Genomic DNA, 17,963 nt, shown 5'->3' with positions numbered 1-17,963 from the left:
ACACTGAACAAAAATCTCATGTATGTGTTATTGGTGCACGAGAAATTAGGGCACATGCCTGGAGTGCAGAAATAAATAAAAAGTATTTTTGCTTTTTTTCAGAGCTTCACCTTTCGTGACCATACTATATCGCAGATTTTCTGTTAAACATTTTAATTTGTTCATGTTGAAATATGTTTAGAATAGGTATATACAGTGGACCCTTGCTGTTCACGTGGCTAGGGACCAGGTCAGACCACGAATCGTGAGATTCCACGTAAAATTCTCGAATAAGCGGGTATAATTTGCCAACAAGCATTTTTGGGATTGAAAGAAAAAAACTAGTTCGTGGGGGATAAAGATGGAGCCCAACCGTAAAAAGTGAATATCTGTGAATAATAGCCATTAAAAAAATTTTTTTTAAAAACCCGCAAATAAGCTGGGGATCGAGTCGGAAAAAGCACAAATAAGCATTTCTGTGTGTCATGGGATAGGTTCCATTAAAAAAAAAAAAGGCCACAAATAAGTCAATCTGCAAATGTATGTGCAAATGTTCACTGTGTTTCAAACCCTTCAAGTTTTCCCTTTAAATGTGTGCCAGGCGATCAACTGGCACGTCTACTAAGAGACAGCGTTTGCTTCGTTCAGTGTGCAAGAAGAGGCGAGGGGGGAAAAAAGCAGGAATACATAGATGGTGAAAAAAAAATTCATGCTATCTCTTCACAGTTCAATACTATATAGTTCTGTCTCAGTTCTCAGTCAGCACGTTTTCAGCAATTGTCTTCAAACATGTTTTTAGAAATAAATCTATGATTTTAATTTACAGGGACTTTAAGTAAAGCTCGTAGAAGTACCTTAATGTATTTAATGCCTTTATAAATGACTTGCCTTGCCAAAGCTAAAGTCTTCACAGTTGCTTACATGACGTAGCTCCAGCCCCATTTCCGTGTCTTCAATCAGAGTTTGGCAACGAGCTGATTGAATTGTTTCCAGATTGTGAGAGCATTTGCCAAATAGGAGAACGCTCGCTCGTTCCCAGATGTTGTTGATTCAAACACACACACCCTTTGTTAGCCTCTGTTCAGATCATTATCAAGAGAATACAGCATGGGCTGTACACACGCGTAATCATGTGAGTCTCTTGTGCCTTGTTTTGTTTCCAGCTTTAATGGAGTTGAAACGGACAGAAAAAGTTATCTAAGCACAAAGTGGCGAGCGAGTCTGAAAAACGGGCAGTTTAATTTTCACATTCTCATATGTTTCTCCACACATCGAGCATTGGCATCCATCTTGACTTGATCAACTTCTTCCATAGTTTGACCATGTGACAATTTCACACTATTTTCCCTCAGGTTTTTTCCGTATTGTAGCTACAAATCACAACTATAGAGGAACAACCATTAACACTCACATTTACATTCTTTGGCCAATCTAGAGTCTTCGGTAACCCTAATTTAGGAATTTGGGAGAAAGCCAGAGTACCAGGAGAAAACCCATGCAAGAACGGGTAGAACATGCAAACTCCGCACAACAAAACCGAGGCCGAGATCCAAACCCAGAACATCAGAACTGTGAGACAGACATGGTTACCACTATTTCACCACGCTACCCATTGTTATTATTCCGAGGTTGGACAAATCGGCTTCATTCTCAAACGCAGCATATTTTTGAAGACATTCATTCGGGTGAAAAGGTTACGTTACACTGAGTCAAACTGCTCAGTGTTTTTCTGCAACTGCTACCAAATTTGAGCCACGTGTACTAAACAGATGGGTAAAATTTAGATTTTCCATTACCCATCATATGTCACTTACTAGGCCATGCCCCTTAAAGGCACGCACATAACCCTCCAGTTATTGTTGTTGTAACTCAGCTTTTCTGGTATATTATAAAAATTATTTATCCATCCACCCATCCATTCATTTTCTTTACCGCTTATCCTCACTAGGGTCGTGGGCTGCTGGAGCCAATTGCAGGGCACATAGAAACAATATAGTACCATTATTCTTAATTTAACAAAAATCATTTGAAATGGGAACATTGATTTTAAATACTTATGAGCCAAGGTAAGACCCATTCAGGTTACAAAATATTACCTTTACTGATGCATAAATAAATGTGCATCACACACCAATAAATGTATGATGTAATGAGGTTGTGTCCTTGCAACAGTGCGATGGCAGCCACGATTAGAGTGGCTGTGACTGACAGGCCGGCTCATCATACAGATGAGTGTGTTTGTGTGGCGACGATGCGTTTCCAGCCTCAGCTCACCGCACTTTATCGCTCCCCCCACACCCCCCTTTCCTCTCCTCCTCTTTACACCCCCCAGTGGTAGGAAGAAGGATGATCTCGAAAATTAAAGCGAGAAAGTAATGAAGAGAGAGAACGATAATGGAGAAATTAAAAAGAAGAGCAGCAAAAGGTGGTGGTGGGGTGGGGGACAAAACAGAAAAAGATGAGTGAAAGCAGAAGCCGAGGCGGCCGAGGGACGGGGGAGCAGTGAGGAAGAGGAGGGTGAATGGCGTAATAATGGCTTCGTGTGAGAGCTGTTGTTGGAAAAGAGACGGGCTGAGTGAGGAAGGGAACAAAATGAGGCTGAGGGCACTCAGACAGATAGAATTAGACACACAGCAGAGGCTTTGTGTGTCTGTGTATGTATGTTTGTGTGCAGCTGGATGCTAACCAGGTTTGTGTATGCGCAGGACCACAATGTTAAAATGTTTTAAGGCCAACAGATTGCCTTTTCGGATGCTTTCTCAAAAATAGTCTACTTAAATTATCACCAAATGAACTGACTGACAAGTGGCGTATACTTTATTCAGAACGTCTGCATTATCTATTTCTGTATCCATCCATCCATTTTCTGAACCGCTTCTCCTCACTAGGGTGGCAGGCGTGCTGGAGCCTATCCCAGCGTTCATCGAGCAGGAGGCGGGGTACACCCTGAACTGGTTGCCAGCCATTCGCAGGGCACATATAAACAAACAACCATTCGCACTCACAGTCAAACCTACGGGCAATTTAGAGTTGTCAATTAACTTACCATGCATATTTTTGGGATGTGGGAGGAAACCGGAGTGCCCGGAGAAAACCCACGCAGGCACGGGGAGAACATGCAAACTCCACACAGCAGGGGCCAGGGATTGAACCCGGGTCCTCAGAACTGTGAGGCAGACGCTCTAACCAGTCGTCCACCGTGCCCTCTATTTCTGCAGTGGAAATAAAAAGTCTACACATCCTTGTTCAAATGCCAGATATTTGTGATCTAAAAAATGGAGACAAAGATATAGCATTTCCAAACTTTTTTGACGATTGATGAGACCTGAAGCACCCCCTTTATAACTGGCGATGTAGCTGTGTTCAAAATCACATTTAACAATGGAAATGGGACTCTGCACACACGTGCCACCATTTAAGGTGCCTCTGATGAACCCCAAATAATACATTTCAGCTGTTCTAATAGGCTTTTCCAGACATTATTTTTGCTTTCTAGCAGAAGCCTGAAGGTTTTATGCTAACACTGATTTTGAACTGTTCATTATTCCCTCCACCTTGACTAAGGTCTCAGTTCCAGTTGAAGAAAAACAACTGTTTTTCAAAGCATGACGCTGCCGCCACTGTGTTTTACTGGAGATATGGCGTCCTTTTGGTGAGGAGCGGTCTTGTTTGCGGCAAACTTACATTTTGGAATTATGGTCAGAAAGTTGGTTTGGTTTCATTGAACCATAACACATTTTCCCACATGTGCTTGGGACATTTTATGTGTAGGTTGTGTAGACTTTTTATATCTACTGTGTATCATATTAAAGCTATAAAAATGTATAAAAATGTATCTTTTTTTTAAATAAATATTGTAAGTACTATTAGTATACTTTGTATTTGTTTTACAAATAAAAACATTTAATTTTCTACCAAAACACTTGTACAACACACTACAAGATAACAAATTAAATGTTAAATGTATGTCAAATTGTTTACATTGCTAATGTTAGATATAAATGATTATATAAATATAATATACATTTCTTTATTTACAATAAATCAACTTAACAATTATTTAATTAGATGAATTTAATATATATATATATATATTTAAAAATTAATAAGTAAAATGTAATCAACCACTCTTGATGATACGAATGTAAATTTCCGGTGGGCCAAATTAAAGAATAGAGCCACATGTGACCCGTAGCCATTCTTTGCCCATTCCTGCATTAGATTGTGCAGGTGTACCAAATCAGTTGTCCAGTGGATAAGGGGCTTTGAGAAAGACGCCTGTGATTAATGAAGGTGATGCTGAAAGCCGCTCCCAAGCACGTTCGTCCTCCGACACAACCTCATTAGAAGCTTGCTTCTTTGCTGCGGCGAAGGCTTAATGTGTTGTAAATGCGGATCATATGCTCTGTGTTCATTGTGCACTTTGCCATATGTGATGTGATCAAGTAGCTCTCTCTCTCTCTCTCTCTCTCTCTCTCTCTCTCTCTCTTTCTCTTTCTCGCTCTCTCTCTCTCTCTCCATTTCCTCCCTTCACAGGCGGAGATTGTCAAGCGTCTCAGTGCCATCTGCGCTCAGATCATCCCTTTTCTCTCGCAAGAGGTGAGTGCGGCCCTTGCCAGACACATATGCACATCTTACCTGGATTCATTGGATTTCAGCTAGATAAATATAGAGCAAAAAAGTGCAGAAAAATGTGTTTGGTCGATTATTTCTTTGTTGTAACATTTGCTTCCTGGTATTCTTACAACAAATGGCAACGTCAAGCAGTTTATTCCATTGCTGACATTTATCTACTGTCAAAACCTCGAGCCGCCTCGTGATCACCAACAATGACTGTGGACACTTACTTGGAATAAGGCATAAACATACAATGATGCCTTCAGATGTGAGTTTACTTTGTTTTGTGACCACGTTCATATCTCAGAACACTTGTGTCACAAATCAACTTTCCCCATTGAAATTAAGATAAATGCAATTAATTCATTCCAGCCCCCCAAAATATTTTTTTTTTAATAGGAAAAAAATGCACTCAGTATTATTGAGGAAAAATAGCACCCTATAATATTTTACTTAATAATAACAGAGGTCTAAAATATTTCAATAAAATAACAAAAAGTGAAGAAGTTTTTGTCACACTGTATCAATTGAATGGCCATTGTGCTGCTCCTTCTGGTGTGCCTGCCTTGGCCCCCTAGGGGCAGTATAAGACAGACAGACGAATATACTGTTTATCGAGCTATTACATCTCCTCCCAGCCCATCAGTACGGCACTATTATTAGTCATTATTTGCAGAGGGTGCGGAATATATCGCTGGTGTCGGGGCAAAAGCACCTATGTCCAAATTAGGTAACTGTTATATTTGTTTTTACAAATTGATACTATTTGTCAATCCCCGTGTGGGTATGTTATTTTCATAAATTACTGACCAATACAAAGTGCAAATTGATGTCAACCCGCTGTTGTGAAGGTTGCTGCCGCCATCTAGCGGTGGGAGTCTGAAGCGCACTAGTATCTCCAATTTTAGCTTGTAACTCAAGAGAGAAAAAAGCCAAGCAACAGCTCATACCTCGAAAAACTAGTAAATCAAACCATTTGTACCTCAAGGCACCACTATAAAAACCTTTTAATAATGATGCACATGCTGTGTCACATCTTTCTAAAGAAAAATACATTATTAGGCCACATGTAGCACCATGAAGTTGAACTCAATGTGGTGGCAAGTGAATGGAAATACAGCATATTAATAATTAATTGCTTAAATCCACCTGCATTTTAAAGTGTCCATTTGATTAGATTTTTTTTATTTAAAAAAAAAAATATATATATATATATATATATATATATATATATATATATATATACTTTTTGTCCTTCTGGCATTTTTGTCCCATAGTATGTAGTCAAGGGACCTTCAAATAAGGTATGTAGCAAACAACAAGTGAGTTAAATGATTCGCTTTCTCTAACTGCGGCTGAGAGAAGTTTGGAGAAAGGTCAAGTGTATAGCCGACCAATCTTTAGTCCTTGCTTATTATGCACTTCTACATTCGCCCACTTGTTCAACTCCTTTTTTCCTTGGCCTGCTTCAAGTTCATACAGTTTGGTTTGCAGAACATTGTGTGGGGCTTTGTGAGGATTTGTGCCTGAGAACAGCAGTAGCCGGTAGCGGAGTATCACCTGCTCAACTCCCGCATTTCCACTCTTTGTAGCGTGAAAAGCTATTTCCACTTCAGCTGTGGCTTCTTCAGATGCTTCTGAGCAATTAGAGCAGGTCTGCAACCTTTAACAACGCCAGAGTGACTTCTGCGGTGTACCCTCACTCTCGCTTCCCAGTGCAACATTAACTTTGGATGCTCTTGGCAATCCAAGACAAGAAATGTTGCAAAAACTCCTTTCCTTCTCTTCACAGAGAACGCAAAACATTGCTCCCGCTGAGATTCACGGTGTTTGGAAAACTCTTGTATTTTTGGCCCTGAAAAAGATGGGATCGTATTCAGACCGCAAGTTCAGAACACGATCCACCCACTAAGCGATCTCTGGAGGCTAGTGCCGTCCAGAACTACAGGTGGCTGGCAACGTCCTCAAAGCCGCACTGTAAACAGAGACGGAGTCCACTTCTTTCTGGTTCTACTTCCTAAAACAAAAACGTTATGTTAGGACAACTTATGCGGGGTGAAAATGTGAACTCTGTGCCCTCGTTAAGGGGATCTTTTTGCCGATTGTAATGGTGTATACAGTTCTGGTCAAACGTTTTCGTACACTCATCACGGACATTAATGTCATTAAATTGGGACTTTCATATGATTATACAGTGTAATGGATGGTACTATTCAAACATTTTTGGTTGCTTAGAAATCTCTTTATTCTTTTTAAAGAAAAGCACTTTTTTTTTTTTTTTTAAATGAAGACACTTTAAATTAATCAGAAATACAAGTCAAGACGTTGTTAATGTGGTAAAAATTTCTCGGTAGGCATCCAAAGGCAATGGGGCCGCAACTGCCCGAGTGGAGTTCATCCATTTTGCAGAGCATAATTGGCAGTCGATTAACAAAGTGTTGTCATCCGCGTTTACCTTTAAGTATCGGTGTCGTAATATTGGAGCAGTTTTAGGAGTCCAAATATTAGTACAGATGAGCTGTATCAGCATCAATACTGAACAGTAGTCTATTATACAATGGTGTGTTTTCACGGAAAACATTACATTCTAACTGCAAACCTTTGAACAGTAGCATACAGCTTTCAGCATTTTGTAAAAATATGAATTGGGCACACGCTAGAATTTAAACTGTTTTTTTTTAATCCACACAAATAAATTTGAACATTAATGTCTTTAAATAAGGGGAATGTCTTTTAACTTGACAAGACCAAGTCCTATTTACTTCTCATGAGTGATGACGATTGACTGCAGCTGGTAGTTAAAAAGGATTTGTTTGACAACACTTTTTGGGTCACACAATACTCAGAGCAATGGGGAAAATCAAAAGAAACTCTGAGAGAGGATAGGATAGTTCTTGGGAAAGTCTTTTGGAGCCATTTCTAAACAACTCCAGATCCAATGGCATCAGTTCAAACCATTTGGAAGTCATTTGGAAGTGTGTGTCACCAAATCTATTGAGGGCCTGAGCACCAGGCGGTGGTGAAGGCGCTATTGGAATCGCTGTAATTATTGTATTATGTTTATGACCAAGACTTGCCTTTTGGCAGGCCTGCCTCAACATGCCTAAAAACTTTGTGAAAATGTATGCATTTTAGCAGTCTTGCTTTGATTTCAAATAATCAGGCAAACAAGAGGACCTTTACGTCAGTTTCATAAATGCGTAGATTAACCACATGGGGGCAACAGGACCTCACTAGCGCAATGGGATTTAGTCACAAATTAGCCTCTTTAAGGTCAAAAGGCGCTGGCATTTACCAGTCTGCCTCAGGCATGTGTGACGCTGCAAACAATGTAAGGTGAAAATGTGTATGTAGGTCCGTGTGTGTGTGTGTGTGCGCGCGCATCTGCGTGCCCAGAATACAAATCTGCAGACATGTTTTTTTGGTCCCAGTGTGAGCTTGCACTGATGAATGTGCATCCTGCTGACAGGGAGGTCACAGCTCTGTCAGTTTAATCAATATTGACACAGTGTGTGTGTGTGTGTGTGTGTGCGTGTGCATGTGTGCGACCGATTACATTGGGACATTGTATAAACACACCAGGATTTGAGTCTAGTGCAGCTTTGAGCATGTATGCCAGCACCTACATGGGTATACATTTATTGGGGTACTTAAGTGATAATTAAGATGCGGTGGTAATTTTCAATTGAGATCAATTATGGTTGGAATAAATTGGAATGGAATGTTATATTGCGATTCCGAGAGGAGCTTTCGTAATGCTTGGTGCCGGGGCCTTAATAAATCACTAATATAACATGTTAAAACCTAAAACACGGCATATGATACCGTAAGGTCCGTCACACACCGAGCGACACGGCCGACTGCAACTAAACTGGACAATCACGAAAAAAAATACAGTCGCTGACACATGCGCATACTGCACAGCAGGTGATTTTGAGGTGCCACATATACTACGTTATTATTTTTTATTGAAGCACAAACAATGTGGCCGTGATTGTCAAGAAAAAGCAGATTGCCCTGGTCGCTTTCGCTACCGTGTATTACGTAATACAAAAAAAGGAAACGGTTCGAGAAATAAAGGAAAGAGTGGATATTTGAGAATCTCGGCTCCATTCATTGCCTGTACGCGCCCATTTTGATGACAGCGACGCCCCACGCTTCGCTTTTTCAGCCACAGCTAAAGTACACGTGAAATTGCATGCAGAGAATCCATTCTCTGATTGTGAAGTGTACCTGCATTCTGAAACATGCATTGACATATACATCTCTCTATTTATGTGACATTTTGTGTATGTGGGTATAGCATCAGCAACAGGTGGTGCAAGCAGTGGAGCGAGCCAAACAGGTCACCATGGCTGAACTCAATGCCATCATCGGGGTGAGTCACCTCGCCGCACAAACACAATAACGACACCCCAGAATGTTGAGCTTGCGCTTGAGATTTTTCGTCAAAACATTTAGAAGCATATGGTTTTTATCACCATACACATTGAAAACGTTGGCGAGCTTACACTTCATTTCCAAAACTCTTCGAATTCTACTACAAGTGTTCTTCTTCTTCAAGTGTGCATGTGGTGTTTGTCACCTGTACCATACTGACTTTGATCCTTTATCAGCATATAAACCTGATTCTGAATCATAGTTTGCAAAAAATGTCACAAAAAGTACATATTGAAGAAATATCACACGGGAGGCAGTGATGTTATAGGTACTGTTTTGTTTTTGTTTTTTAATCACAGGTATGATTCGGTCGTAGTGCTGAAGTTCTACAAGAGCAATGTATTCATGAACAGTCATAAATAACAATAAATATTTGCTTGTTTACAAACACAAATATTAGCAAACAGTGGCGTTAGCCGCTGAGTTAGCATTAGCATGACTTGTCTAAGAGCGTTGCCTGATTTCATATACTTTATACTTTACCGTTTATTTAATCTTTCAAATTTAGCACAGTTGTTAACAATACTTTCTCTGGTGTGTAAAATTTAGAAGACATTTTCATTTTACAGGGGCTTTAAGTAATAGATTCCTCATTTCTTTCCTTGTTTTTTGTGTGAGTTTTTGCAGCTATCGCTGTTGTTTTTTCTTATAGTCCTCCATCATTCTTTTCTTGTCATTCTCTCGCCTTCTCTTCCCTTAATCGACATCCCTCCGTTGCATTCCTCACCGCACGACATCAATCACCTTGTCTCCCCACGCACCTCTTTGTTTTATTCTTCACACATTAATCGTTTTATCATCTCACATTGTGGAACCTCGCCCGACCTGATCGTAATCTCCACATCTTTTTCCCCTTCCTTCGTGTTTGCTGATGATTCAATTTCCTGCTTTTCCGTCTTTATTTTTGATTCACCGTGTCGACCTCTTAATCCCCTAATCTCTCTACCATGCTATCAACTTCCCTCCTTATGATTTCCTCTCTCCCACTTCACTGTGACCGCCTTCTTTCCTTCCTTCCTAATCATCTCCCCTGCCCTTTCCTCTGCCCACACCCCTTCTCTTGCCCCTGTGGCCACAGCAGCAGCAGCTCCAGCACCTGTCCCATCACGCCCCGGGTATCCCCCTCACGCCGCACCCGTCCGGCTTGTCTCTGGGCGCGGGCGGCTCCGGGCTCCTGGCGCTAACGGGGGCCTTAGGGGTGTCTGCTCACCTCGCCGCCAAGGATGAGCGAAACCACCTTGACCCAGAACATCTCAGAGGTATTGAAGCAGTGCAGCATGTATGTCATGATCTTTATTAGCTTGACTGTAAACATATACCATTCTTCATCAACGAGCAGGATTCTGTTTTCATGACTCGAGTTTGAATTTCATACAGTAGATGTTACTGCCAATCAAAATGCTAGGTTACATCACATGATCTTTCACAGGAAAAAAAATCTGGGTACCAAGCAAGATCCAGCAAACATTGATCCAATAGTCTACCTCTGTCCACTCTCTGGCGCATATCTGGTGTTATCATGTGTTAGCTGCTTCAGTGGCACAATTTGTCAGCTCATCCACGGTTGCAGGAAGTAGGGGTATATAAACCTTGCTCTAGAAAGAAAGAAGTCACAAGCAGTTAGGTCGGGTGACGTTGCAGGCCACTTGCCGAACACTTGATCGTCTTATCCAGCACAGCCCATCAGTCTGTTTGGCAGGTGCTCATTAAGAAATGCGAGACAGCGAGATGCCAATGTGGCAGTGTGCCATCTTACTGAAAAAGCTAGTCACCACCGTCAGCAGTTAGTTGTGGAAACATCCAATTGATTTGCAGTGTTGTAAGACTAAAAATCAAATCAAATACAATTGCTAGGGAATCTATGGACGCCATGTTTATCAATAAATTTGAATTAGCATCATGCTGCTCCTTCTGGTTTGCACGCGTTTGCCACCTGGGGGCAGTATAACACAGATATACAGATACACTTGGAGACGGTCACAGATCCTCAGTGAGATGCAATAGTGTTAGTTGTTTTTGGTAGAGGCTAAAGAATATATGCCTGTGAGTGTTGTTATATTTATGTCAAAATGTGTTGCGCCACCGTTTGTGTGCAAATATCCGTTGCTTAAGAGGTTATAACACCACGACACAGATGCTGTTTGTTAGCCCTTCTGTGGTGTTTTGCATTGTTTGTCCGCACTAAGCTAAAGAGACAGGCAAGGCTTTGTGGTTGTTTTAAATTCACAACGTGTGATTCTTTGAGAGTAAACTTCAACTGTCCACAATCAAAACTTAAAGAGACGGCTCTATCATTGAGCAGCTTGCTTTGTGGACCTCATTTGAACTATTATAAATTGCTGGCACTGCATGGACAGAAGCTCGTAAGCATGAACTTTCTTTCACCTCCCCAGCAGAGCTGATCTGTTTCAGGCTCAGTGCCAAGAGGCTCATGAATAAATCCAGGGCTGGGAAGATGTTTTTGTTGTTTTTGTTTTTTAAAAAAAGGGAAGAGAAAAATAACTGTTTGTGTTCATTCAGTATTTGCACATCACGCATCTTGGCGTAATGTGGCGTAATAGGGTTTTTAACAAGAGGAGTGGTCATAACCTTGTCTGACTGCTGCTGCCATCATCAGCACTGATGTCAACCGTTTTTTTCCTCATCCCACTTATCTGACTTTTTCTCTCTTTTCATGCTTTCCCTGCCCAATCCCAGAGGGGGCACCCAGCAGGGTAAGTAGCTGTGTGTGTGTGTGTGTGTGTGTGTGTGTTGTGTGTGTGTGAGAGAGAGAGAGACATTGATAAAGCAAGTGAAATACACAAGCGCAGCAAAGTATGTGTTGCAACAGCTGGTCATCGCTCCTCCACACCGGTGACTCCTGCTGAAAGTAAATTTTCTCCAGCATGCACAGTCTGTAATGGTGTGCTCACCTGCCACGGCCCAGCTCCATACATCACAGAATTGTTTTTATTTTATTTTTTTCGTGGAACGTCTCTACTTGTGTATTGTGGAAATCACCGCTGTATACAGGAAATCTGATCGTTTTTACAGTATACTTACTGTACTGTAATGCCCGCTCGTGTGGGAAAGGAGAGCTACAGTCGATGATGCACTTCAGATTATTGAACGCTGGGAGAACAGTTAAAAAAAAAACTCATGAGCTGCTATCAGCCACAGCTCACGCCCGTACACCCACACGCACGGTCTCGCCTGCCAGGCCCCCCACAGACAGCACAAAATGTACAGTATTACCATTATATAGTCACGGAATTTACAAGCCCCAATTTCAATGATGTTGGGACCGTGTGTAAAATGTAAATAAAAAAAGAATACAATGATTTGATTTGATTTGCAAATGCTTTTCAACCTATATTCAATTGAATACACTACCTACAAAGATGTATGTGTAAGATATTTAATGTTCAAACTAATGAACATTGTTTTTTTCGTTTTGTTTTTGTTTGTCCTGATTTTGAAATTAATGCCTGCAACACGTTCGAAAAAAGCTTGGACAGGGGCATGTTTACCACTCAATCTCAATTTTGTTGCTGTCAAGAAAATCGGCCGTATGATGGCTCATATCTCGAAAAAAAAAAAAAAGTTGGGCCGCTCGTATCTCAAGGCACCATTGTATTCCCCTTCAGATTTTGGCTAAAATAATGCCGAGCCCGCAATTGTGTTTTTGACTAAAAAACACAATTGCACAAACACAAAAGTCTTGTGTGAGAAATGCCTTTGCTCTGCTTTTTATGTCGAAACAAAAAAGCCTGTCGCTCCCTTGACATGGAGCTGCAGTCCAACTCTGAGCACAAGTTAATTGCTAAGTATACAGTGTCGACTTTAAAGCAGCAAAAGAAACATTTCTCTCGGGAAGCAGCGAGCGGAGAGATCAATTAACATTTGGCACCAGTGAAACTCTTTCACTTGTACATGGAGAGCAGTTGAGCTCCATTGTGTTATTTATTCCTCCTCTCCTCCTTCCTGTCCTCCCTGTGAGCTCTTTCCTCTGCTATGTTGCACCTCCCCACCGGGGGGACAGAGATAGAGGGGCCCCTCACTGAACCAACCCCGGCTGCCCAAACAACCCGACGCTTTGATCAGCTCTTCTGAGAGCGCTGTATTGTAAATATGCCTGCGCAGCCTAACAGCCTCATAATGAGAGCTGTATTTCACTCGAGGTCTGACGTGTGAAGGCCACATAACTAATTACCTATTGTGGGCTTCTTTTCAAGCTGCCCTGTTTACATTTACCCCTCAGGTTGTGCATTTGTCAGTGCAGTAAATTCCTGTGTTTATCTGATAAAGAAGGCACATCTTCATCACTGATCTTTACTTTCTAAGCGTACAGGGATCATGGTTGTTAACTAGCAGCCAAAACCGGCTCCTGGAGGTGTTTTTCCAGGGATTTAACATACTCAAAAACGTAACAAGTTTTGCAAACTAATCTGAAAATCTCTGTACTGTATTTATGGGTCCAGAACTGTACATGACTTTCAACTAGTGCGTTGAATAGACACGAAACCGGGCACACATTACAGTGGTTCTCAAACCTAAACCCACCCAAAAAAAGAATACTCAGTTTTACAAACACCGCCATTATGACCAACATTAAAATGCAATAGTCTCGTAGGCCTAATTGTTACATAAAAAAAAAGACAGGGATTATTTCTAAAAAGTATATTTATTATTATTGTAAGCCACTGTAACATTTTGCACAGTTTTAACATTAACACTGCACTTAAATGTAGGAACATAAAAAAATAGTACTTATTTATTCAAATATGTTGCACACAAGTCACATTTGTAGAAGAAAAAGGAAAATCTTTACAAGAAACATTTGTTTTTAAAACACAGGTTTTCAAGGGGAATTAAACTATATATTTTGTCTCCAAAAGTTGCATATTCAAAAAAAAAAAGGTAATTTTGTACCTTTTCAACTAAAATGTTTGCATTTAAGAAAATCATATTCATTTGAAAAATTAGAGGGCAAAAAAAGTCATTTTAAAAACTGTAAAGCCCTGATTTTGGAAGAAAAGAGGATACATTTGTTGCAAAAAAATAATCTGATATTTTCAAGAAAAAAAGTATATTTTGTCAAGAAAATAATGTTTTTTTCCAAGAAAGGTTTTTCAAAATAGCTTGTCTCATTTAAAAAATATAAACAAAATATTGTCTTGATCTTATTCTGAGAGAAAAGTATAAAGAATGCCATTTTAGTTTGAAGGTGCCATTTGAGAAAAAGAAAATCAGCACCCCTTGCCGTCAGCTTCATTGATCAGTGAGAAATTTGATGTTATTGTCTATTATGACGGGACACATGAAACAATCTCAAAAAGCTGTGCGCAACTATGAACAGGAAGTCGTCCATTTAGGTTTAAACCAAGTTGGGCCTATTCCACGGTTCGCACTTGAACCAACTCCTCCAAGGTATTCCATTTAAATGAGCCCAGATATAAATTAGGGGTACTAAACAGATGGGCCATAACCCTTAACACCCACACTCAACCAACCAAGCCCTCCCTGACATGCGTGCCGGTGGTGAGAGCCCGTTGAACGCTGCTCTGCACCTTGAATTTCCTGTTGTTTTCTCCCTCTTCAGAGTAAGTCGGCGTCGTCGACGGACAGTCAACCCCCGGATGAGCGTCAGGGCCCATCGGGCGGTTACGCCCCTTCGCAGGGAGGAACGGAGGCCAAGAGGAGACGCTGCGACGAAAAAGAGACCCTCGCGCCGCACTCTTATGTACGTGCCCGTGTTCTATGCAGACTGTAGGAACAATACTGTTACATTGTTAGCATTTGTATTTCTAACATATAAAAATGGCGCAATGTATTGGTACTGAAATAATAACCTCATCTCAATTTGCTAAAAAATGTGCTTACTCGGTATGAAATCTGGGCCTAAGCTATTATTCTATTGTATGAATGGCAAGAGGTGGATCATACGCCACAGGTTAATTGTACCTTCTGCCATCTCGTGGAAGAGCAATTCATTTTTCGGCCTGTCACTATACGTTACTGGCATACACAAATGAGCAAAGATACCATTTTTATTTATTTGCTAGTTCATTATTAATTATTTCACAACAAAAGAAGCCACAGAAGTACAGTAAACATATTCACGGTATAGCCCTTGCCCTTTTGGGGCAAACTATTGTCTATTATTTGCTGAAAATCTCTTCAACAGTAGTCGCTGTTTTTGAGGAATGTTATTTTGTTTTTGAGTAAATTACTTTGGCGCCATCTGGTGGAATATTGGTGTTGTTTGGTTTAATTCCTTGCTAGCGTTATTTAGTAGTAAGTTTCTGCTTTGTTCCACTGAATGCAGCTACTAGCAGCACATGTGGTCTGCTATGCCATTATCATTTGCCTGTGTTCCCTAATATTTATTACTGTGTGTAAATGCCAAAACGAACGTTTAATGACCTGTTTGTGCAAAGAGGTAGTACGCATATTTGGTTGCCCATGTGTGATGTCACGTCAGTTTGTGCTAGCGTGTCATTTAGGATAGTATGCTAGCTAATAATGATGATCATGTAAAGTTGGTTTGCGTTGAATAATTTTGCTACAAAATACAGCCATTTATGTAACATGGGTACATGATTGTGTACATGCTTTATACATGGTGTAGGCGCTTTATGATCCTCTCTGTTTTAAGTACTGTGCCACCATCTTGTGGCATCTATATGCAATTACAAAACCCTTTTAGTGGGGGGGTGTCAATTATTGGAGGATTTTTGCGAATTGCAAGCACGCGGCTGTGTGAGTGAGAAATTTCTCAGGACAGTGTAGTCCATGTGGAGGTAGTGCCGGTGGGGCCGGGGGCCAATTAGAGTTGTGTTTGGGTTGGATGAACTATGCGTTGTCAGCAGAGGCATGGCCAAGGCAGATAGCTGTAATGAATTTGATGGTTGTGTGTACACGTGCATGTGTGTGTGTGTGTGTGTGTGTGTGTGTTAGCAGTGTGCGAGCGTGATTGATTGACAGCGTCCAGCTTCAAATCACGACCACGGCGGCGGTCCAAGTGCATCATAGTTTTTTTTTATTTTATTTTTTGTCAAGACGCATTACAACTCTCATTTCTCTCCTGTTTGCTTGTACTTCTTACATCACTTCTCCTTTTTTCATTTTTCTTCCTCGTTTCTCATGGTCTTACTTTTTTTTGTCATTCCCCTGTCCACTCTTATTTTTTTGTTTGTTCCAATTTGATGACTGCAGAAATTGCCTGTGCATTAATTAGGTGCTGATGTCACTTGTCACTGACGTCAATGAGGAATATCAGGCCCTGATGGTATCAGTTGCCATGGTGACTAAGTGCCATCATTCTCACCCCAGAAAGTATGAAGCGATACGGAGAGAGAGAGAGAGCGAGAGAGAGAGAGAGAGCGTGGAAGATGTCTAGTGGAAAGTAGACAAAAAATGCGGGACTGATGGAGAAAGAGCAACTGTGTGTGTAGGTGTGCGTACAGGCAATCAATAGTGTGCTTGTGTGACAGCAGATGCTTGGTGCAGAGTGTCTCTGTTGACAAAGGCTGCATGGTGGACTGACAGTGGAGGGACGCAAAGTATGGCTGGCGATATTGACTTACTGATCAGTTTGTGTGCGTGTGTGTGTGCGTGTGTGTGCATTCATAAGCTCGTTTCGGTCTTTGCGATTAAAGCTTTCTGTGAACACCCAAGTCTCTCTTGTGCCTGTGGGGAAAAGTAATACAAAATATTGGTGTGTTTTTTGTTTTTTTTTCTTACTTGCAGGAAAGTGATGGAGACAAAAGTGAGGACAATCTGGTCGTGGACGTGTCCAATGAGGTCGGTTCCCTGTCTCAGTGTTTATCAACCTTTACTGAGCCAAGGCACACATTTTACATGAGAAAATTAATAAATTACGATAGAGTCAAAAGCTTAATGTATTTAGGTAGTTCAATTTAAAAAGTTTCACTTTTAAACTCATAAAGATGCACTACACACGCTCAGAGTGAAATATTTCATGGTTTTTTTTTTGTTTTTTTTTTACTATATATATGTATAGTTTTGATGATTATAGCAGACAGCAAACGAAAACCCAAAATTCACCATCTTTGGAAAGTTGAATATTATATAATAAACAATTAACAAAAAGAAATACGGGAAAATTATTTTTAATGTAGACATTTGGTAGGAATTTGCCCTCTGAAAATTATTTTCCCAAGTGTTTAATGAATCTGTATAATGTATGCGTACTGAAATAAATGGACGTTTCTACCATATTTTAATGTATTGAGCTGTTGAGCGGTACGGTGGCCGACTGGTTAGAGCGTCAGCCTCACAGTTCTGAGGACCCGGGTTCAATCCCCGGCCTCACCTGTGTGGAGTTTGCGTGTTCTCCCCGTGCCTGCGGGGTTTTTCTCCGGGCACTCCGGTTTCCTCCCACATCCCTAAAACATGCGTTAATTGGAGACTCTAAATTGCCCGTAGGCATGACTGTGAGTGCGAATGGTTGTTTGTTTCTATGTGCCCTATGTGCCCGATTGGCCCTATGTGCCCGATTGGCAGGCAACCAGTTCAGGGTGTACCCCGCCTCCTGCCCGATGACAGCTGGGATAGGCTCCAGCACGCCTGCGACCCTTGTGAGGAGAAGCGGCTCAGATAATGGATGGATGGAGATGTACCTGTATACCTGTACATAACTGTACAGTATGTAGGTATCCCTCTACATGAAAATGCTTTTGCAACGCAACATTCCTATAAAAGGTCCCTATAAACTCCTAACCAGAAGGCCGTTTAAGCCTGAAGAAAGTTATTTCTGGCAAAAATCATTAAATCAATGGTAAATCCAGTAAATCACTCATCTCTATCATATGCACAGATAAAGTTGTAATAGAATATTACAACTTTAATACGGGCGCAATCTGCTCATCTCCAAAAGCCTCAGTTTTAGGGTAACCCAAAAAATGGCATGTTTGTTGATTCTA

The 17,963-nt window shown here is 40.9% G+C and overlaps 1 protein-coding gene across 1 annotated transcript in view; it reads left to right on the top strand.

The window, feature by feature from the left end:
- Positions 1-17,963, top strand: part of tle2b (TLE family member 2, transcriptional corepressor b) — an 85,063-nt gene that overhangs the window by 50,718 nt on the left and 16,382 nt on the right. The window contains 6 exon segments of the mRNA XM_061683094.1: positions 4,516-4,578; positions 8,900-8,974; positions 10,115-10,295; positions 11,734-11,750; positions 14,618-14,758; positions 16,768-16,821. Of these exon segments, the coding sequence (XP_061539078.1) occupies positions 4,516-4,578; positions 8,900-8,974; positions 10,115-10,295; positions 11,734-11,750; positions 14,618-14,758; positions 16,768-16,821 (531 nt within the window).

This window comes from Phycodurus eques, chromosome 8 (genome assembly GCF_024500275.1).
Source record: "Phycodurus eques isolate BA_2022a chromosome 8, UOR_Pequ_1.1, whole genome shotgun sequence".
Lineage (NCBI taxonomy): Eukaryota > Metazoa > Chordata > Actinopteri > Syngnathiformes > Syngnathidae > Phycodurus > Phycodurus eques.
Note: the sequence above shows the minus strand (reverse complement) of the source record. Positions and strands in the feature narration are given on the sequence as shown.